At 37.6% G+C, this 21,832-nt stretch overlaps 2 protein-coding genes across 5 annotated transcripts; both read right to left on the bottom strand.

Annotated features, from left to right (window-relative positions):
- Window positions 1-432: 432 nt before the first annotated feature.
- On the bottom strand, window positions 433-14,780 carry zdhhc5b (zinc finger DHHC-type palmitoyltransferase 5b). 4 transcript variants are annotated; one of them, XM_058798561.1, is made up of 13 exons: window positions 14,446-14,780; window positions 11,815-13,073; window positions 11,609-11,730; window positions 10,269-10,426; window positions 9,972-10,144; window positions 9,770-9,872; window positions 9,555-9,646; window positions 9,348-9,462; window positions 7,624-7,732; window positions 6,618-6,724; window positions 4,012-4,760; window positions 3,676-3,698; window positions 433-2,407 (listed from the first exon to the last, which is right to left on the bottom strand). In XM_058798561.1, the coding sequence occupies exons 2-12, from the start codon at window positions 11,949-11,951 to the stop codon at window positions 3,677-3,679; spliced, it is 1,887 nt and encodes a 628-aa protein (XP_058654544.1). In that variant the 5' UTR covers window positions 11,952-13,073; window positions 14,446-14,780; the 3' UTR covers window positions 433-2,407; window position 3,676. The 4 variants fall into 4 exon arrangements, 3 of the variants coding, with proteins under 3 accessions (XP_058654544.1, XP_058654542.1, XP_058654543.1); XM_058798559.1 differs by lacking the exon at window positions 3,676-3,698; XM_058798560.1 differs by lacking the exon at window positions 3,676-3,698 and having other exon boundaries at window positions 14,477-14,780.
- A 142-nt stretch (window positions 14,781-14,922) lies between these two features.
- Window positions 14,923-19,953, bottom strand: clp1 (cleavage factor polyribonucleotide kinase subunit 1). The gene is made up of 6 exons (XM_058798568.1): window positions 19,647-19,953; window positions 19,276-19,553; window positions 19,079-19,186; window positions 18,253-18,372; window positions 18,013-18,150; window positions 14,923-15,833 (listed from the first exon to the last, which is right to left on the bottom strand). Exons 2-6 carry the CDS (start codon window positions 19,549-19,551, stop codon window positions 15,138-15,140), a joined length of 1,338 nt encoding a protein of 445 aa, XP_058654551.1. The 5' UTR covers window positions 19,552-19,553; window positions 19,647-19,953; the 3' UTR covers window positions 14,923-15,137.
- Between the last annotated feature and the right edge of the window lie 1,879 nt (window positions 19,954-21,832).

Below are 21,832 nucleotides of genomic sequence, written 5' to 3'. Positions count from 1 at the left end.
TGTTTTTTTTTTCTCCCACAATCAGTTTAATTAAGTATACAACAAGACTTTGCTTTGAGAGAATCAGAAAAAAATATTTCTTTTTTTTTAAACCAGTGGCTGCTGCTTCTTCAGAGTGGGTTTTTTTCCTTTTATTTTCCTTTAGTTTATTTCTTGAGACCTCTGTCTGCATATTGCTTGACCTCAGAAAGGTACTGAACTAGAAGATTTGTATCAGCCTTAGTGGCTTTTGCCAAAGGATTACGTGTACTTAACCAAATCCCAAAAGTACTTAAACCACAAGTTGCTGCTGAATTCTCCCGAACAAGAGATGCGTTTGCAGATGGCGCTTGATATAAGTGAAACAGGTGCCTGTACTAAACGTTTCATTTACTCTGATTATGTGATTATCAGACACATCAGGACAAAATAAAAAAAATGAGGAAACTCAGCTTGTGTTCATTCTGTTGTTTATTGTTCTGTTGAAAATGTGTTGCTCATGTGACACAGAGTCAGCGGCATTAAAGGAATACAGAAGGGTTAAACGAGTCTGCATTCTTACCCAAAACCCAACACAACAATCCTCTATCTGTCATCTCTCAGAGCCAATTATGCAGACTGAAACACCCTTGATAACAGTTAAAAGGCATCATAAGGCCATGGTGGAAATGACAAAAGATAAAAAAAAAACTTGTATGTGTCTCTGCATAAGTGGTTTTATCTTACACTGACCGATCCTCAGATCTCAAAAAGCAGACAAAAGACATGAACGACCTCTGATCTGAACCAAAAGGATAGTTGGAATGTGCTCTTGTACAACAGTCAGGTAAGTTCCAATAAAATTTCACACTCGTTCTCTCACATTGACGAATACAATCAAACTTATATATCTATAAGGAGACAATCACTGTACTCTGGCTGTTTATTTTAACCAATGTCCAGTTACAAAAAAAAAGAAAAGTTAAAACAACATAAAGAACGACGTTTTTAAATCAATGTCCCCATCTATATGATGGTGCATCCAGCATGTACTTGCACTGGCCTCCTCCAGCTAAATAAATAAACTCTCTTGTGATTGGCTGACCATTTGTCAAGAGAGTATGACTCTTGATTGGTGGACACGCCGACACAAAGTTACAATTTGCATACGGTATCTTCAGTACTTAACGTAAATAATCTTTCGCTTAATATTTTGTGCTCTAGTAACTTGTGTGTCTTTAGATACATTCACTCCTACTTGCCGAGTGTGCTATTCGTCAAACAGACCGAGTTTCTTTGGCTGACAATTTCATCTGGCTGATGCAGCCATATAAATCCAACCTAAAACAAACAATCATACATCATATATGCCTGCATCTTAATATTATCTTCTTTATCAAACTTAATACTTATAATATACATCTGTACCTGTATAAAATAATAATAAAAAAAGAAATAGTTCACCCAAAAATGAAAGTTATGTGATCAGCACACATGAACGTTTTCAAAACAACTGTTGCATTTTGCATCTCTCAGCTGTCATATTTTAAACCATTTTAAGTCATCTTGAAGCCCCCTTGGAAACTTTACCCATAGTGGTTGAGAACCACTGCTTTAGAAGACTTTAGAAGTTGTATTGTATTGTCTTTGTTGGAGCTGGAAAGTGTGTGGACACTTTTGTCTGTAAAAGAGCAATGTGAACATTCATTAAAATATCTTCTTTTGTGTTCCACAGAAGAAAGTCAGTAATATGAGTTTGGAATGACATAAGGGTATAAAACATGACAGATGACAGAATTTTCATTTTTGGTGAACTGTCTCTTTAAGGGTTTTTAATCAGGAGCGCTATGGAATATGCAAGACTGAACAGTGATTTATGTAGTCAATGTTTCAAATGCTTATTGGCTGACTGCTGAGAGGCTTATGGTTTCTGTTAACGTCATTCTGAATGAGGCATCAGTGTGTCTCACATGGTCCCGCCTACTAAGGCTGAATGTCCATTGATCATTGGACAGTCTTGCGTATAAATCGTTAGGTAATACACTGAAGTACCAAATGATCCTTTAAATAATTAAGAAAGTCTGTGGGATGTGTGTACCATATTGATATTCAGAAAAAAAGAAAGAAAAAAAAACGCTGTAAGATTCGTCTTCACTGGTCCATGTTCTCAGTGTACGTCCTCCACAGTGACTGATGAAGTTTGACTGGGAAACACTTAGGATTTCTCCGTGTAGTCTTTTATGCTTTTTTGCATGTTTGGTTGAGCAGCTTTACATCCATCCGACTGGAGCTCAGAGGGCAAAAACTGCCGAGTGAATCCTGATTTTCTTTTATCAGTCATACTGAAATCTCATAGGTTGTTCCTCCAACACCAGTCACTTTCTTCACCCCTCCTGCAGGTTTGTGTGAGTGGGTGTTATGATTGGCCACGTTTTGTTTAATAGTCGAGCTGAATGTTTGGTGGGGGAAAAAAAAAAAAAGTTAGAAATAGGTTAACCTAAATAGGATGCATGTAAAAAAGGTAATAATTTTACCAAAAACATTTTGGATGCATTGATAGTGTTGTAGGGATTATATGCATTAAATGTAACAGACGCAACCCAAGCAAGGCATTCGCAAACCAGGTTTGAAGTCAACATGAATCAACATTCACAGGCCACTTTATTTCCATGATGTTATGAGATGATTTTATCTGCAAATGTTTGGAAACTCAAAGTCAGTTTCACTATTGAGAGCATTTTGACAATGTTTTCTGTTTCACTTGCCCTCAATGGTATTAAGAAATAATCGATTTTTTTTTATTTTTAGCAATGTATTTTATATTAATATCAGTATTTATAAACATTTTAATAAGAAAAATATATTTAATAAAAAAAGTGAAAATCTGGAAATTATATAGCTATAAATGTAACCATAAACACACTTTGACCAGAAAATGATGGCATACAGTTAAATAACATTATCTCTGTGACAAATCAGCAAAAGTAACAGCAATGTACAATACCTCACAGAATACCAATTGCAAAATAGTTTTTGTATTCTATGACATAAAACAACCCCTTGTTATTTTTGAAAATGTTGGTTACAGAGGTTGTGTAGGTAAACCTATATACTCACTTGTTCGATTTACAGACTCATTGTTTATAATCATGAATCTTGCAAACTATTCTAACTCAAACTTTCAGGAAGTTCTTATTTTTTTTTTTTTTTTTTTTTTTTTAAAGAAGACTGAAACAGTTGTCGAATGTTGAAGTAATACGACCTTTTAGCTACATTTACTGTAACTTTTTACTTCAGATGTTTTAAAACTTCAAAATTCTTTTTTGTCCTTTTTTTCACCAAGGGAACCAAGAGTGACCCTAACTTACAGGTTGGTCTACCATCACTGCAGCACACTATATTATTAATGAAAATACCACATTAAGATTTTATAAAGGATATTTGAGCTATAACAGTAGCCTAAAACAATGGTTAAGTAGCTATTAGTCTATTGGTTAACATAATAAATAATCCATCTCGCCTTGGCAATGCCAGCTAAAATAGAAAGAGTTTCAGGGTTTTTTAATTTTTTATTAAACGGAACATTTTTTTGTCTCAACTTCCTAACTTTTTTCCATGAGCACTAATGTAAAACTAGGAATGCAATGAAAATAATGTATATTTCAGTTTCATGTCGACTTTTAAGACATCAAAATTACATAAACAAATGAGACGAACCTTAGCACAGAGACAGAGTCATCCTTATGGCCACAAGGCAGGAGGAGGGGAGGGCAGAAGAGAGCAGACGAACGTAAAGAAATAGAACAGAGAAGGAAAAAGGACAGAGAAAGATGGAGGGTGTGTACAGAAATTCAAGGGACAGTAGAGTGGCCATGGGTTGCAGGAAGAAAGAGACAGTGTTACTGAACAAAGAGAAGAAGAGAGACCAAACCAAATGAATACAAACACGAACACTGGACCTCAATGTTCTACTTGACCATCACACACACACAGGCGTGCAGGTTTTTCTGAGGGGGGAAAGAGAGACGGCTAAAATCTGCAGGCATTACTCACTTCGGCATCGGAGTCCCGCCCCCTGAGCTAGAGGGGCGGTGCTGTAATTCGGCACCACCTCCATAGGATAGTGATTTGCCCAGAGGTGTATGGCCAGGGGCAGGGCCAGATGGAGGCGAGCCCAATGAGCGAGCGCGAGGAGAAAGGGGCGGAGCCCGAGAAGGGGGTGAGCTTGTTGGGCGCAGGAAAGCTCTGTTGGGGGAGGGTCTTAGGGGGGCAGGGCAGGCCTGGAGAGAGCCCTCCCTCTGCTGAGCAGACAGGAAAGGGGACGTGTACCCCAAAATAGGCGGGGCCCCCAGTGCTGTGCTAAGAGAGTGTGGAGGGTGTGGTCTGGGTGGGGACAGCTCGTGAGCAGCAGACTCGAACTCCGGGCTTTCGGAAGGCGTCAGCAGACTTTCGTATGACAAGCTGCCGTTGCGTGTCTGATTGGCTAAACTCTTGTAGCTAGTGGAGGTCGTACCCTCAGAGATGAGGGGCCCGAGGGCGTTGTGGGCCGTTTGGGCGGAGCGAAGGCTTGAGGAGCAAGAGGCTGCTGCTGACTGGAGTAGGGTATCAGTAAAAGAAGGGTAGGATCGTCCACCAAACGCAGAGGCCCCACCCAGGCCCCCCGAGCCTGCTCTACCTCCCTCCCCTCCCCCACGGCACCCTGCACCCCCTCGGCTTGACAAACTGGGGTCCGAGCGGTAGCTGGGCTGCCCAGAGGTGACGGGGACAGAGGGAGACTCAGTCATACTGTTCCCTCGACTCATCTGAGAGGAAAAAGAAAGACAGAAACGGTACTCCAAACGTTCCCAGGAGCTGAAGCATCACCAAAGACATGAAAGATGGCACACAACTGAAACTGAACCACACCGTATAAAAGGGACGTACGGAGTTCCTAAGGGGACATGGTGATGGACAAAATATGAGATTGGAGGACAAATTATATTTCAATGCATCTGCATTCACTTCCAAAACTTTTGTGTTTGCTCGCAAAAATTATCATGGAAACACTATCAAAACCATCACTGCGTTCCAAATGGGATAAATCCACCTCCGAAGGGCACTTCGGAGTGAGAACACTCATGGCCGCCATATTGGAGAGTAGTTCCAATCCAAAGAGCTCAAAACTGGCCACTTAAAAAGGGCCCTGCTGAACAAAGGATTTCGAAGGGTACAACTGATGGTACCTTCACTCCCATCATTCTTTGCACAGGTTTAATTGTGCGACTATGGCGCCTCCTCCTTAATTGGCTCTGCAAGATGATACAGAAGTGCATTCCAAGGAACAGTTTTTTGGTTCCCTTTCCTCCTTTTGAAGCTGTAACTCTGGAGGGTAAAGGCCCAGGTATACTTCACTTTCCGTGTTCCATTCCGTCTCGCGCACAGTGACGTCCGCGCAGTTTTAAAAATATACTCAACCGCAGATGAGTGCGGACGGAAGAGCTCGACACATGCGCAGTACCACCTACTTGACTTGCGCTGTCTCAACATTCACCTCGCGCATGCACTGTTGTACACAACTGTCCGCGAGCCCTCCTGATGACGAAAATGACGTAATGCGGACGGTGCGCGGATGGCCGAAGTATACTTTGGCCTTAAACCCTTTGAAGATGAAGCGCTTAGGGCATAGGGATGAGCCTTTCAGAATGGAACACAGCATATATTTATACACAAGCAAATTAAAGTGTCTCTGGGGACCCATTTAAACAAAATATTTAATGTTTGTAAAAAAAAAAAAAAAAAAAAAATCAATATCCATTTTATATTCTTAGCTCACAAGTTTTGGGAGTGAACACAACGTTTCTTGGGGGAACACAAAACGATTGTGAGCAAATGGAAAGGTACTTGGTGGAATGCAAAAGTTTCGCAAGTGAACGCAAAAGCACTGAAATGTAATTTTCCCTCTTATTTAAATTTCTTTCTGACATTTAAACACAAAAACATTTAATATAGTTTCTAAAAACTTTTTTCCCCCTTACCTGACAAACCTCCAAAACTGGAAACAGTTTTGCAAGGAAACTCAAAAGTTTCTTGGGGGAATGCAAAAACCTTTATGAGAAAATGCCAACTTTTTCCGATCAAATTCAAAAGTTTTGTGAATGAACACAAAAGCTTGAAACTATTTTTATCATATTTTCTCCCATCACCATGTCCCCTTAGGGGCTCTGTAGGAACGTATGAATGCACATAAATTATGCTTAAAACATCAAGGAGGATTTGACACTAAATTCATGCCAATTTTACAGAATGGATGAAGGAAAGGAAAGGATTCAAGTTATGCTTCAGAACAAGAGGAAAACAGCAACAGGAGAGAGTCCAGCTTGAATCAAATGCAACAACTGCAGAGTCAAAATGACGAAACACAAGAGCAAGGTGCAAAACACACCATAACAACGGATAACTCACATCTAAACTTACTCGCTCACTGACTGCCAGTGATTTCAGATATTCAAGAAAAATAATAAAAGAAAGGATTCAATTCATTAACAAAAAGAAAAAAAAAGAAAAAATGCAATGCAAACCTCAAGTGCAGTAGATCACAGTTTTATCAAACAAAAAAATACATTTTCAAAGTTTCAGTACCTGTACTTGCCAGTATTTGTGTGTACTGCACTTAGACTTACCTTGCTGGAATGTGTTGAGGCCGTGTGGTTTTTTCCTGGACTGCTGTAGGCCGGCCTGTATTTATACAATGAAGGTGTGGGTGGAGCCTCAGTCAGCAAGCTGCACTCTGAATGGAAGAAAAGATACAAAAAAGTAATCAAAGTTCAATATTTATATGGTTCATGTAGATTAAAAATTCCTTTAAAAAATGATAAAATGAATACAATTAAAGTATAGTACATTAAAAACAAAATACACAATTAAACAGAGATACAAACAGGTAAGCAGGAAAAAAGGTGAGAAAATTGCACGGATCGGGGGGCATGCTCTACACGGAATTTCTTTTAGAGATATTTTCTTCACATGCTCATTTGTAGTTACTGTAAGGTATTTTAAAATATTTTTTATTACCTTATATGTCCAAAACTGTAATTTTTCCATAAAAAAAAAAAAGTACATCTTGTTGCAACATTTTACAAAAATCAAGACTGAATATATTTGGTCAAAATCCCATGTTGCTATGCAGGGTATTAAGACAATATTGGCTGATTAGATGGCAACGCTGACCTAAAATGCTGACCTCTCTCTCTTCACCATTCCCACATCTCAGACCTCAAATACTACCCTTTTTAGACATAGTTTTTGAAATAAAGAGTAAAGGAAGTACTATACAAAATGTATTGAATCAACCAGAGGCCAGTTGCATCAAATCAGCTGCCAAGCAAATAAAACCAATCTACTTTTTCATAACTGAATTTAAAGTTATGACCAGTCTCGAAGAAAAATAATAGATGACTAACTTTTTAAGCAAATCTCAAAAGTGACCTATTTTGAACTCAAAAAACTGAGTTGTCACTGAAAGGTGAGGAGTTTGCATCTATGATTAACATAAAAAAAATAGTTTATCCGGTTCTGATTCCATTTAAGACAGATCTTGGCATTAATATGGTTCATAATAGCCAAAGAAATGCTGTAGTGATGCTATAAATGATCTGACAGTTATAAAACGTCTGTGTATGCACTAACCTTCATTTTGTGTGTGAGGCAGCCCAGGGTATCTGTGCTCTGGTTTAGGTGGTGGAGGGGGATCAGGATCAGTGGACTGACTCTCCATTATCTCCAAACTACTTTTAGACTGAAGTACACACACACACACACACACACACACACACACACAGAGAGAGCAACTCTTAACAAAAATAGCCTACTCATCTAAAGGGATTTTTCAAAACCTACTCTTATCTGAGATCTTTCACATATGTGTCAACAACTTTCAAAAGAAAGTTAACTCACTTCATCTCTCTACATGGACAAAACAAGACCACGACAAATATTAGATTAGTGTCAAGTTTGTAAACTAAGCATGGAAAAGTTCAACTGATATTGAGTATTATAACCAATGTGAATATTTTTTATTAAGCTACAACATATACAGATAACATTCATAATAAATATTTTAATAATATAAATTAATATAGCATTCATTATACAACTACAGCCTTTCAGTTACCAGCCCAAGGCTACGTTTCTCAAAAGCATCATAAGCTAAGTTGATCGTAGAGACTAGGGCTGGGCGATATGAGCAACAATTCATATCTCGGTATTTTTTGGCTGATGTGCGGTATACGGTATATATCTCGGTATTTTGTATTTGGATTAAATAAATAAAGTGAATGTAAGCATGAAGGCATATATTATGTGCAAAAAGGGTTCAAATCACATTACATTCTAACATTGTAACATTGCAATTTAAAAACAAAAATAATGCTTTTAAAGCAGAAGTTAAATTTACTAAACTAAAATTGAAAATAATAAAGGACAGACTAATTGAGTAAAAAGGCTATTTTGATTACACCATTACACTTTACAGTTAGTGCTATCATACAAATACACTTACTTGTCGGTTTAAAATTCTACATATGTCACATTTATTTTCCAACTACAAATATTTCAGCAAAATGTATATTTTAGTCAGAGTTATTGCGCTCCTATTTCATTGCGCTCCGTCTGTTTGGCGCGCTCGTTCTAAATGAAGTCTGTGAAGTTTAGCGGAGAATCGCAAAGCAAAAGCTCACGCACTTCTGACTGCAAAATGGAAATATTTCCATGGCTTTCTAACATTTACAGATGGAGAATATACCTGTGAAATGTAAGTTATGTGTTAAGGAAAACAGCACGTCTCTGTCAGCGGCACACACAGCCTTTCTGTCAGAGCCGCTTTAAACTGAAACTATAAAATATAGGCTACTATATCTTACGATTTTTTTTTAAAGCCTGATACACGTAGAACAAATTGTATTATGCACTTTCTCCGCAGCAGTTCAGTCTGTGTCCTCCCTAGATATTTTTTCAGATGCGCTCGTATCAAACTACTTATATGGATATTAACGGTATTGCTTTATACCGTATCGCTTATAAAGAATATATCGATATATCGTACAAACTCGATATACCACCCAGCCCTAATAGAGACCATTGCTTCTACAAAATCTACTTAGGCTTAAGATGCTTTTGGGAAAGGCAGCCTAGAGCAGCAGCACACATCACACCTCTAAAACATTGTAAAACGCACTCAAGCATTAACATAGCATGCTTTAATATATATTATGGTTTATCTATTACGGTATATTATCAAATCAATTTACACCATACAAAAGTAAAAAAACAGCATTACTCCATTTGGAAAGCACTGCCGCTGCCAATCATGTCTGTTAGCATAAAAAACAAAGTGTATGAAAATGTGTTTGTACCTGTTGGATGCCATTATCCAGAACTTTAGCTGCTAGTTGGGCTTCAGATAGAGGAGGCCGCAGAAATGGTGGCTGGACCTGAACAGAATGAGGCTTTCGCAAGCGACCAAGATACCTGTACAAAAATGTGCATATAAAATTAGTACTTTAAATCCAACAGAATCTGCAAAACATATCTTTATTTGTTAGGAAGTAAGACTTGTGAACCTGGGAGCTTGTGAACTACACAGCACGTGTGCAATATTTTTTAAGCACCCGTGTGTGAAGGGGTTAACGCCACCTCTGAACTTCCCAGTCACCTGAGGGTGAAGAGAGGAAATTTGAGAACACACCCTTAGAGAAATCAGGCAGAAAAATAACATCATTCTGTTTGACCAAACACATACAATATGGACAAAGGACACACCCGAGAGCACACACACCTGTTCGTTAGTTGTTCTCCCTCTGGCAACAAGGACAACATGGAACCCAGTGAGTCCTGCAACCGGGACAAAAAACAAACCAGCTACACACATCACCGCCATACTGAGTAGTGCGTTAAGGATACCAAAGAACAATGAACAGGTTGATGTGTGTTTATGAGATTACAAGCATATATCAGTGCGTTATGTACGTAAAGGATACGTGACTCCAGAGTGGACCTGGTCCAGTTGTTTAGTGTGATGGAGGATGTACAGCAGACTGAAGCCAAACACATCCATAATGTGAATAGTGAGAGAGAGGAGGAACAGAAAGAAATAACGATAATTCCGCCTCCCAATGCAATTGTTCACCCATGGGCAGTGATGGTCAAACTCCTGAACACAAACACACATGCACACATGCGTTTAGACAATAAAAAACAAAACAAAAGAAGTCAAGACTTAAAACAAAACACTTAAGAGTTTGTTTAGTGTGAACCTGTGATGAATGTGCATGTACCTCCACACAGTTGTCACACACGGAGCAGTGTGAACAGCGCGGTGGTCTGTAAAAGCGACATGTGGAGCACCACTTCATCCGCACCTGAATGCCCCTCACCTCCACCGTCTTATATAGCGGAGCCCGGAAATCATCCTCTTTGTCCTCATCTTCTTCAGCTGCAAAACATGCAATCTCATGAAAACTGCTGTTTTCAGCGTCCACATCATACTTCACCACAAAAATATAAGAAAATAATATTTTGCATTTAAAAAATTAAGTCCAAGTTGAGGACTACTGAGATTTCTTTTATATTATACTTATGACATGTGAAAGTAATTTTTATTTTAATGAATATTTTTATATGTGCAAAAACATTTATTTGTAAAATATGCTACTGATCAAAAGTTTGTGGTCTGTAAAATTTGTAATGTTTTCAAAAGAAGGATGCATTAATTTGATCGAAGTCTATTATTGTGTAAAATATTATTACAATTAGAAATATTTTTTTCCTTTATACAATGTGTTTATTTGATAGCAAAGCTGAATTCTTCAATGTCACATGATCCTTCAGAAATCAATATGCTGATTTGTTGCTCAAGAAACATTTCTTATTATTATCAGTGTTGAAAACAGTTGTGCTGTTTAATATTTTTTTGGTTGGAAGAACAGCATTTATATGAAATAGAAATATTCAGTAACATTGTAAATGTCTTGTCTGTCACTTCTGATCAATTTAATCTGTCCTTGCTGAATAAAAGCATTAATTTCTTTAAAAAAAGATTTTCCTGACTCCAAACTTTTGAACAGTAGTGCACATTTGTATTAGTGCTGTCAAACGATTAATCACGATTAATCGCATCCATTTTTATTTGCATAATGTGTATACTGTGTACATTAATTATGCATATATAAATACAAATTCTTGCATGTATATGTTTAAGAAAAATGTTATGTTTATATACTAATGTATATTTATATATAATATAGGAATATAAATGTATATACATGTAAATATTTTCAAACTATATAATGTATGTGGGTGTATTTATACATACATACTAAATATACACAGTACACATACTTAATGTAAACAAAAACTTTTCTTTTGGATGCGATTAATCGCGATTAATCATTTGACAGCACTAGTTAGTATCCATCATATTTGTTTTAATTAATAATAAGAAAACACTTTTTGGGTATGGTAATAACTATAGTATATTAATATAATATAGATACCGATATAGATCTATCAGAGGAAAATTAATAAATTATCAGTAAAACATTTCTCTTCACCCACCATATTATAATATTTACTCACTTTTTCCTAATGTAAATTGCACAAAAACATAAGTGTGTACCTCTAGGAAAGATGCCGGGGTCCATGAATGTGGCCATACAGAAATTGGCCAGTGTGAAGAGGAAGACCACAGCATTATAGAGCGGAATGGAGGAGGAGAACCGCTCGGACAGCCACGGACATCTGCACAGAGATGCCTCACATTACACTTACAGTATTACTGATATATATTCGATTTCTGTTTTAATGTATTTAGGTTCTACTCACGTGAAACAGAGAAACAGTGTCGTGGCCCCCACAAGGAAGGCGGTTGCTGCGGACACAGGCACATAGCGACTGGGGCGGAATGGGCGGGATGGGGAGGGGTCTCCGAGAGCCCCGCCCACACTGAGACCCACAGGCATTTGGAGGCGTCAAAAAAACTGGGGAACAGGGGGAGGCGTCAGAGAGAGAAGGAAACTTGTCTCCCACCTGAGTGAGGATGGTGTGTAGCCATGGCCATAACAATAAATTTAGTGAAAAAGATCAAATCAAGGTGCATTTCTTTCCAAAAAAAAAAAACAAACATTAACATAAAACAGTGCAGATGTCTTTTTGTATACGTCTGTGCTGATACATAAAAAATAGACTAAATTCATATACACATAATATGCGATACTATGACTTTACTGTAATACAAAAATAGCTCTAGTTTCATTAAAAATAAGTTCATATGGCTTGAATGTAACAAGATTTGGTCAATAAAAGGAAAATCAAGTGACAGCAAAGCTCTTTTAGTGCAAATCTCCAGTAAGCCCCATGTTACACCAAAAAGAGCTCAAAGGAAGCAGCAACTTGAGTTCAGGCATTCATACAGTACTTGCTCAGAGACCAATCTCATATCTCTCAAAGCATCACAGCAGATGAGTGCATGTGAGCATGACGTCAAACTACAGAAAGGAAAAAAAAAACTGTTTTGATGGGAGGTATACAGTGAAACAAAAAGTATGAGGAAAAAAAAAGAAAAACTACACGACACAAAATATGACTCTCTTTCTACAGTCTCAATGGAGTCTGGATTCCCTCCGGAACAGTCCGTCTAAGAAAAGACCGTAATTACGAGTACAAAATATGAAACAGAGCTCTTGATGTCTTGTGCCCTAAATGAGAGCTCATTCTCCACTCTGAGGTGATCTATGCTCACACTTTGATGAGAGATAAACTGGCCAAAAAGTGAGCAGAAAAACACGATTTGCAAAGTCACATGAATCTTGCAAGTGCAGATATCCACATGATAAGATGTTTTTCAGACGTCCATATGCGAAAAATGTATGACCACACCACAGTGCGTGTCCACCATCGCAACTGCACGCGATCTGTATGCGTCCGCGGTTGAAAACTCCTGGTTGTGGTAACTCATGAGCGTGCAAAACCATTTTAACCCTGCATAGCGTCCCATGAGGCCCTTCTTCCTCACAAGGATGAGATTGATGAGTCTAAAATGCCGCCCTCCTCCTTTCTGATTCCTTAACAGGCTTGCGCGGTATCTATAAGAAGAGAAGATAATTAAACACGTAGATATGAACTCATGACCTGATCTTACACATTCTTCAAGTTCTCCATACCATCTCCAAGCAGCCCATACCATACGAATGATCACATGAACCAAACGAAACAAAGTAATTATGAAACCTACATCTGTGTACACACACATCATGTTGAAACCTGATCACGCTTTTGCTGCCCTGTGTCACAACTTCTGACTCACCAGGAAAGGGTGTGCCTCTTTTTTCCTGTATTTGTCACCAGGTTTTGTGTATACAATTAAACCCCCATCCCCCCTTTACAATCCCCTTTTTCTCCTTGGGACTGCTGTCACACTGACCACGCAGTGACCTTGAGTCTCGCATACACAAGCCTTATTACACCACTCATAATCTTCTTTTCTTGTAGCTACTCCTGCTCTCTTCATTCACAGTACTAACCTTAAACCTGATTCACTTCAAATGGAAATTATATACATATTTGATTCATTCATAAACATGTTAAATCATATCTGACCATAAACTTTTAATCAATAATGAACTGGATGATGGATGCCAGATGATATCTGATTGGACCACATAATCAATAACAAGCTGGAAAATTATGCTAGGATGTCACTGACCCACAATGGTCATTTTAACAATTTAACAGTCTTACAAAAGTGACTCTATATTGTTTTGTTTTTTTCAAAGAAAAATGCTATAAATCAGGTCCAGTTTACTATGTACATGCAGTGCATTTTGAGAAAGAATATCAATATTTAAAATATTGTGTCTATATCTACAAGACAGCATTTCAGGACACCATATGTGGACTGCACACATCTGAATATAACGATAATGCCCAAAAATGCTGTCTAGGTAGGCAACTCATTAGGTGACACAGTAATATAGTACAGCAAAAACAAATACCAAACGTGTTAATTGAGTCCATATGTTATATATATTAAAACAAACAATTTCAGACAAAAAAGCAAAATCTGAGGCAAAAACACTACGGTTCTGTCCCGTTTTGGTTAGCTTACCTTCCTAGCTAATAATATCATCCTCCAAAACACTACGTTACACAGTAAAACAAGACAGTTTGGATTAGAAAACACAAGAAGAATTCATATTGTTTAAATAGTAGCACAATTAACGTATAAATCACACCAAAATACGATAATTTAACTTTTCGCTTCGTGTTCTGCGTTCCGTTTAACTAGGCCGCAAAATGAATCCTCGGACTCCAGTTGTTAGAGCGTCCACTGAGGGAAGCTCAAATGCGGGCATATCGATCCGATGTCGAAGCAGAGCAAAAGCGAACAGCGACCGGTCTAAACGCATTTAAACAAACAACATCTATCATGAATGTCTGCCACTTGTATATACTCACTCAGTGTTGGATATCCCGAATGTTTACGTACTTTAAATGGCTGGCGTTTATTCAAACATCTTGCGATTTGGAAACTCGGTTTCTCTTCTGCATCCCGGCCCGAGGCAGCGGAATTGTCTGATGGGAGAGGAGCTTCAGCTCTCTCTATCCTCTCTCTCCCTTAATCTCCGTGTCTTTCTACGGTCTGGGAAACGGCTTTTGATCTGTGTACGCCCGGGGCTGAAAACTCCCCAAGTCGTTTATCCGATGCGGAGTCTGATAAGCCAAAAATAAAACCCTTAACAAGGCATCATCATCTTCTTCTTCGGCCCCAGCATCATTTAAGGACACCGGTATAGGACATGCAGGAAAAAGATCCGGAAGAGATTCTTGTCTACACAATATATAGCATGTCAAAATAATTAATTGCTCAATTTGTTTGCTCAAAGGAAGTAATTTCATTGAAAGAAAAAAATTGCATGCAGAATAACTTGTAGTCAAACTGGTTTCGGTTTGTTTTATTGTTTGTTCAGAAAGACAGATGAAATTACAAGTTAGTAAATTTTTAAAAAAATACAGAAGCTTTTACTTATGTACATAATTAAAATTTGCTCTTTGAAAATTAAACAGCTATAAATATTTTGTAAGAACTTAACAAATGTGATAAGATGGTGTCCCTTTTGAGTAGAGATCTCTGCTAGACTTATATGCTTCTATTTAAGATCGATGAAACGAATGTCCATGATGAGCAGAGTGTGTCGTGGCAGCGGTCTGGGTGCTGGTGAGAGTACCGTCATCACCTGAGCTTGTGTGTCCACTGCTGTCACAACTATGAAGCCACACACGGGACTCTCTAGAATCCCTCTGCTCTGTCCTGCACCCACCTCGGCATCATCATCCAACGAACTCACACTCAGCACATGGTGGGTTAAATCCCTGCCAGGGCTGACTGGGACGAGTTTGAGCTGGGTGTCGTCCTGGGACATACCCAGAGGGAGACAGGAGTCTGGAATTGAGGGTGCACCGATCTTGTAAATACGCACATCTGAAAAGCGCACATCAAAAGCATGAGGGTAAAAGGAAGTTCCACGGAAGCCGTAGAAGTATTCCCGGATCTTTTCGTCCCGTGACTCTCGTCGACAGTCCTTGGAGCGCTCCACCACTCCACCGGACTTTGGCAGGAGGACGACACGTACAAAGTGTGGAAGGTCACGTTTAAGCTCATTATAGAGACGCTCCTGGTCCAGGACTAGAACAACATCCACCTGGAAAGCTGAAGCGCAGTGGACCAGAGCCTGGTAGCCTGAACCTTTGACCCAGCCACAGGTGTTGATTATACAGCCACCCACACTAGCCCTGCGGTTCACCTCACATCGCTGGGAAAACACTTCTGCAAGGCTGGAAGTCAGCTACACACCCAAAGAGAAAAAATGAGACTCATTATTACACATTTTATTAATATGTCTGGATGATGCATCCTGAACCAACTTAAAGTCAACATGAAACAGCATTCACAACTCATGTTTCATCTGTAATCTAACATACACTGTTGATCAAAAGAAGTCTCTTAGGCTCATCAAGGCTGCATAATTGTAAAAAAAAAATAAAACGACAGTGAAATATTATTACAAATTAAAATGACTTAAAATATTTATTCATGTGATGGCAAAGCTGAATTTTTAGCAGTCATTACTATGATGTTTCAGAATCATTCTTATATAATAATTCAGTGCTCAAGAAACATTTATTATTAGGGCTGCAACTAACGATTATTTTAATAATCGATTAATCTGTCGATTATTTTTTCGATTAATCGATGAATCGGATTTTTTTTTTAAAAAAAGCATTCATTTCCAACCCTTTATTCAAAAACAGAACTAAAATCTTTAGAAAGTGCACAAACATGTTGCTCCTTGAACATCCCTGAGCTGTTATAATAATAATAAAATAAAATAAAATGGACTAACACAAAAACATACACATGTATGCTTTACATATGGGGAGTGCAAAAATTAAATAATTTAACAACACTGCGTCGTTAGCGTTGGTATTGTATCAGACACCTGCACTTAACATTATATGAAAATCAAGCTCAAATGGAGTTAATAATGTTTTTGACCAGAGAATGACGGAGATGGAGTGTTTTGTCTGTCGTTAGAACGGCTGTAACTGTTATGCAGTGCATAAGTGCATTATGCTTTCATCAACTTTTACAGGTTATATAACTTTGATTGTAGCTATATGGGCGCTTAGTTTTTCTTGTTGTTTAATACACTTGGCCAAAATCTCAAATTAAGCGCTTATGCACATAATGCACAGGATATTTAAAACGTATATAGACAGCAAATAACTAATTCTTCTCCACTCTTCAAACACACAAAACATTATCCTTTACTGACATAGTGTTTGAGTAAAGAAAACGCTGTACTATTCAAACACCAATTATTTATTCACCCTTGCATTGCGAAAAAGCAGAGATCTCATCTTCTCCAGGCTGTGCGCGCGTCAATCTGAACGGAGGCGGGTGAAGTTACGAGGTCTCGCTGAGAGCTCGATGATCCAATGGCGTTACAGTTTTACTGACAAGTTATTTTAATGCTTATAATTGGTTTACTATTTTAAAACTCTCTGATTTCCTTTCCTCTACCTCCGCTCGGTTTTTTTTTTTTTTTTTACTTTTTGTTTTTATTTATGAGGCGCCAAACTCTGCTAGCATCCGTGCGAGAGAGACCGAGTGTGTTCACTCCGCTCGCGCTCAACTAAAGTTTTTTTTTTTTAATAATCAAACGTCTCCGTCGCGCGACACAACGAATCGATTATGAAATTCGTTGCCAACGCTTTTAGTAATCGATTTTTATCGATTTAATCGATTCGTTGTTGCAGCCCTATTTATTATTATTATTATCAATGTTGAAAACAGTTGTGCTGCTTAATATTTTAGAGGAAACCATGACACTTTTTTTCTGGATTCTCTGAATTGAAAGCTCAAAAAAAGTCCTCAGTCTCAGTTTTGATCAATTTAATGCATCCTTGCTAAATAAAATATTTTTTAATTTAAAAAATTTAAAATAACAGAAATGGTAACATTAAAATAGTTAATAATATTATGTTAAGCAGTATGTATCATTACATACAGTAAGTACATGCTATTCATTTAAAAAAAGCATTTTTAAATTTAGAATAACATGCACTGATGGACCAAGAACCATGAACATACATGAGGTAAGCGTAAACACTTTCACTCTAGTAATACCAATACTGTTGCTGTGCAATGATTTTAAAAATGCAAAAGATGATTCATCATTGCCATGTCATCATGCAACTGGTGAGTACTATTTCTCCTTCAGTTACTGCTACAGAAATTGACTTTATTGTTTTTGTGTTAACAACTGCAGAAGAACAAGACTTTATAGTTGCATTAAGAGAAAGATTAATGCATCTTCTCCTTGTTATTATTGATTAAACAGTGCCAGGATAGTTTGGAACTTTCTATTTTGTGCCAAGCTCAATCTGTTCTAATAGTTTATGGGCCAAAGCTCAGTATATCACTGAAGTGTAAAGACAACACTCCCTTAAGTGCAATTTTACCTTATTGTACAGTTTGATGTTTGTTCCTGGTGTGGTAGAGCCAAAGTGAAAGACAAGCGGAGCCTGCACAGAGAAGCCTTCTTCTACATCAGCAGGACGCTCGATGCACAGAGCTGACATAGTTCCAGGCACAGAGACCTACGGACAAGAACAATTAAACATGCATATAACGCTTCATGTCTCACAAGCCTGTAATGTTTAGCAGATGTTGCACTGATTGTTCAGGCATCATTTACTTACGCTGCTCTGGCCGACATCCAGTTCTACAAGCGTAGGCCTTCGTCCCAGTCGCACAGCATAGTTCAGCAACACTCGACATACTGTTGACTTTCCCACATCAGTTGGTCCGACAACCATTACCTACGACAACAAAACATGTTTCATTTTTTATATTAGACATACATTACTATTCAAAAGTTCATAAGGAGTTGGTAAGATGTTTTTAATGTTCTTATGCTCACCATGGCAGCATGTATATTATATTAATATTATGAAATATTATTACAATTTAAAATAAGTTTTCTGTCTTAAAATATAATTTATTCCTGTGATGGCAAAGCTGATTTTTTTACAAGCCATTACTCCAGTCTTCAGTGCCACATCCTTGAGAAATCATCCTAATATGCTGATTTGTTGCTGATTTTTTTTTAAAGCAATGTTCAAAACAGTTGTGCTTAATATTTTTGTGGAAAGTGTGATTTTTTTCAGGATTCTTTGATGAATAGAAAGTTTAAAAGAACAGCAGTTATTTGAAATAGAAATCTTTTATAACATTATAAATGTCTTTCTACTGTTATTTGTGATCAATTTAATGCATACTTGCTAATAGGGTTGCAAAGGGGTGAAAAATTTTCCTGTAAATTTCCAGAAACTTCAAAATTAGACAGTAAATTTCCCGGAAGATAAAAAAAAAAAAATCTTGGAAAGTTCCCAAAATTTCTTGAATGCTTCCGAAATTTACTGGAAATTTTCCACCTTTTTGCAACCCTACTTGCTAAATAAAAATATTTTTTCTTACCAACCCCAAATTTAAGAAACAAATTGTTTGGGAAGTTTGTTTACATACCCGAGGGCCTCTGTCATTCTCTTTCTCTGCCTGACGTCTCATCTGCTCAAGAGCTGCATGGGTGTTGAGATACAGCAGCATGGGTGCATCTTTGGAGATATAAGCCACCTATATTTATGGAATAAAAACATGTTTGAATTGATTTAGCATTCCATGTCATTATAGACATCCGCTGACATATTTTAAACCCCTCTCACCTCCGTCTTGCCAGAAAGCGCAACACTGCAGCCGTGCCATGTGAACACAGCAATCTTAGAGCCTGGCCCAAAAGTGTACTTCTTATTTCGGTTCAGTTCGGATCCGAACACCTCTCCCAGACCGGACAACAGCTCGAGCTGGACTCGTTCGCCTGCTTCGACCTCAAAGCGCAGTTCTGTCTCTTTATCCAGGTCGAACCGCGTACCTGAAGTCCCAGCGCTACCCGACGAGCTCATGCCCTCCTCCGCCGACTTTTCTGAGGCTTCTGCAGTCATGGCTGTGATAGATAGAGAACTAGGATGTTCAAAAACGGCTATATAGCTAGGTATAGCGAATTAGAAAATAACGAATTATTGTGCTATAACGTTACCTGTTTGAATTCGTCACCTTTGTGATTTATCTCGGCAAATACCGTGTTTTATTTAGATAATGTCAAATAAGTTCAGGTAGTATTAGCTTGTTAACGTTAGCCTGTTGAATATAATTAAATTGATAGAGGTCTGGCTTTGCAAATACTATTATTTAATATACCGTAACATGCCTAGACTCTTCCAAACATCCACTGTTTCAACTATGTCTTGTTATTTGGAAATTATCCCTCCTTTCTTCACAGCGGCGAAGAGCGCTGTTAAACTACTACACCACAGTGATGACATCGTGTCGCGTGAAGATGATGTCATGCAGTGGTTGACCAATGACCAAGAGCCTCACGACATGTGTTTTAACGTTTTAACCATAGACTGTATAAAAACAGGTTTTAACTCTGAAGTTGTATCTGTGAATTTTTGACCTATATGACTGCGTTTACTAAATCTAAAAATATGGGATGTGTTATGTTGACGCTTTTATTATTGAGTTTCCCCCCGTTTGCATTTATTTTGTTTGTTTGTTTGTTTGTAAACCCTGTGGCTCATATTAACTTTTTTATTTTATTTTTTATTTAATTGAATTTAAGTGGAACTACAATATCAGTTTTTATTTATGATCTGGTACAGGCAGTCGGGTGAAAGATGGGATTCTAGGTGTGGATAATAATTTCTACTGACTATGATAAAAAGCTATAGTTATTATCAATATCGTTTTTAACATGCACACCATGTTCTCTTGACATGTCAACATATGTGTGTATAAAAATGGCAATTCTTATTCATTTTGCTGTAGCATATCATAGTACATGTTTACAGTGAATAATGTGCTGTTTAAAATGAAAGTGTTATATGTATTTAAGTTTAACTACTGTCTTCTCTCACTATTTGCAATATTTTGTTGGAGTAGATGAACATAATGATGCCCCAATTTCACTTTTAGAATTAAAATAGCAAAACATAAAAAATAAACCTTAAAATTAAATAAAAACAGGAAAAACAAGAAAGCCAGGAAGACTGAAGAAAAGATTTGTTCAATGAATTTGTTCCAATATGTCGGTTTATTTATTTTATTATATGTAATTTGCATGTATATTTTTCATGTATTTCTATTCAATGCTTTGTCTTTGATTTGTGAAGATTCCATCTGCGCTCCAGCTCCAGAGCACGCGCTCTACAGTAACAATATTTGCAGCTGCGTTTTTCCCAAATGACATGTTTTTTTTTTTCTTCCACAGATAATTATTACTTTTCTTTAACTTATAGTTATTTTATCTGTAATTATATATTCATTTACGTTAATTCGGGATTTGCTGGTACGAATCCACTACCCACCGTATTTAACACTGTAAATTAATTAAAATGCCTGGATTTTTTAAGTTTGATAGGCCTATTTGACTGTGAACTGTAGCCAAAGGTGATCGTTTCTCAAATCATTAGTGGGGCGGTAATTACCTCTGGTGGTGATCTGTTGTAACTGTTAAAACATAAAACATCTAGAGTTAGTTAAATAGGAAAAACGGATGCTTAATATATCTTAAAAATTAATTATGATCAAATATGACAAACTGGAGCAGCAACATTCTAAATTTGTAACATCTTATATAATGTGTTCTATTGTAAAATCTGAAGTTTGATGTGGTGTTTATCTGTTTGTCCTTCATAACAGTATCTGCTGTGCTGATGGTCTGGAGGGATGGCACTGAATGGTCAGTACGTGAGTGATAAGGTAAGTATGATTTTAGCATTCCAATTAAAATATACATTTCTTAATTGTGTTGTCTGTTTGTGTGTGCAGTCTAACCATATCAGAGCTATTAGCTGACAGGGACTCGGGTTCGAATCAGGCCTGAGTCATTTTCCAGCCCCATGCCCCCTCTTTCCCCCACTTTCCTGTCTGTCTCTACTGTCCTATTCAAAAACAAGGCCACAAAAATAAATAAATAAATAAATAAATAAAAATAGGTGAGGTGAGTGATCAGGTAAGTATGATTTTAGCTTTGCAATAAAAATATACATGTGTTAATTGTAGTTTCTGCTTATGCCTTTATTGCAGGACTGATGGCCTAATCATATCAGAGCTGTTGGCTGACAGGGACTCAGGTTCGAATCTGGCCTGGGTCATTTCCTATTCCTGCCCCCAATTTTCTGTCTGTCTCTGCTGTCCTATCCTATGCCACTTCAACATTTA

Source organism: Onychostoma macrolepis, chromosome 14 (assembly GCF_012432095.1).
Source record: "Onychostoma macrolepis isolate SWU-2019 chromosome 14, ASM1243209v1, whole genome shotgun sequence".
Lineage (NCBI taxonomy): Eukaryota > Metazoa > Chordata > Actinopteri > Cypriniformes > Cyprinidae > Onychostoma > Onychostoma macrolepis.
This window is presented reverse-complemented; position numbering and strand designations above follow the sequence as displayed.

Coding starts and splice junctions, on each gene's coding strand:
- zdhhc5b (XM_058798559.1), bottom strand. CDS start 11,951: ATGCCTGTGGGTCTCAGTGTGGGCGGGGCTCTCGGAGACCCCTCCCCA. Junction 9,463..9,554: donor TGTAGTTCACAAGCTCCCAG/GTTCACAAGTCT, acceptor ATTTTTGTACAG/GTATCTTGGTCGCTTGCGAA. Junction 4,761..6,617: donor CCTCAACACATTCCAGCAAG/GTAAGTCTAAGT, acceptor TTTTCCTCTCAG/ATGAGTCGAGGGAACAGTAT.
- clp1 (XM_058798568.1), bottom strand. CDS start 19,551: ATGACTGCAGAAGCCTCAGAAAAGTCGGCGGAGGAGGGCATGAGCTCG. Junction 19,187..19,275: donor CGCTTTCTGGCAAGACGGAG/GTGAGAGGGGTT, acceptor CCATAAATATAG/GTGGCTTATATCTCCAAAGA. Junction 15,834..18,012: donor ACATCAAACTGTACAATAAG/GTAAAATTGCAC, acceptor TTGGGTGTGTAG/CTGACTTCCAGCCTTGCAGA.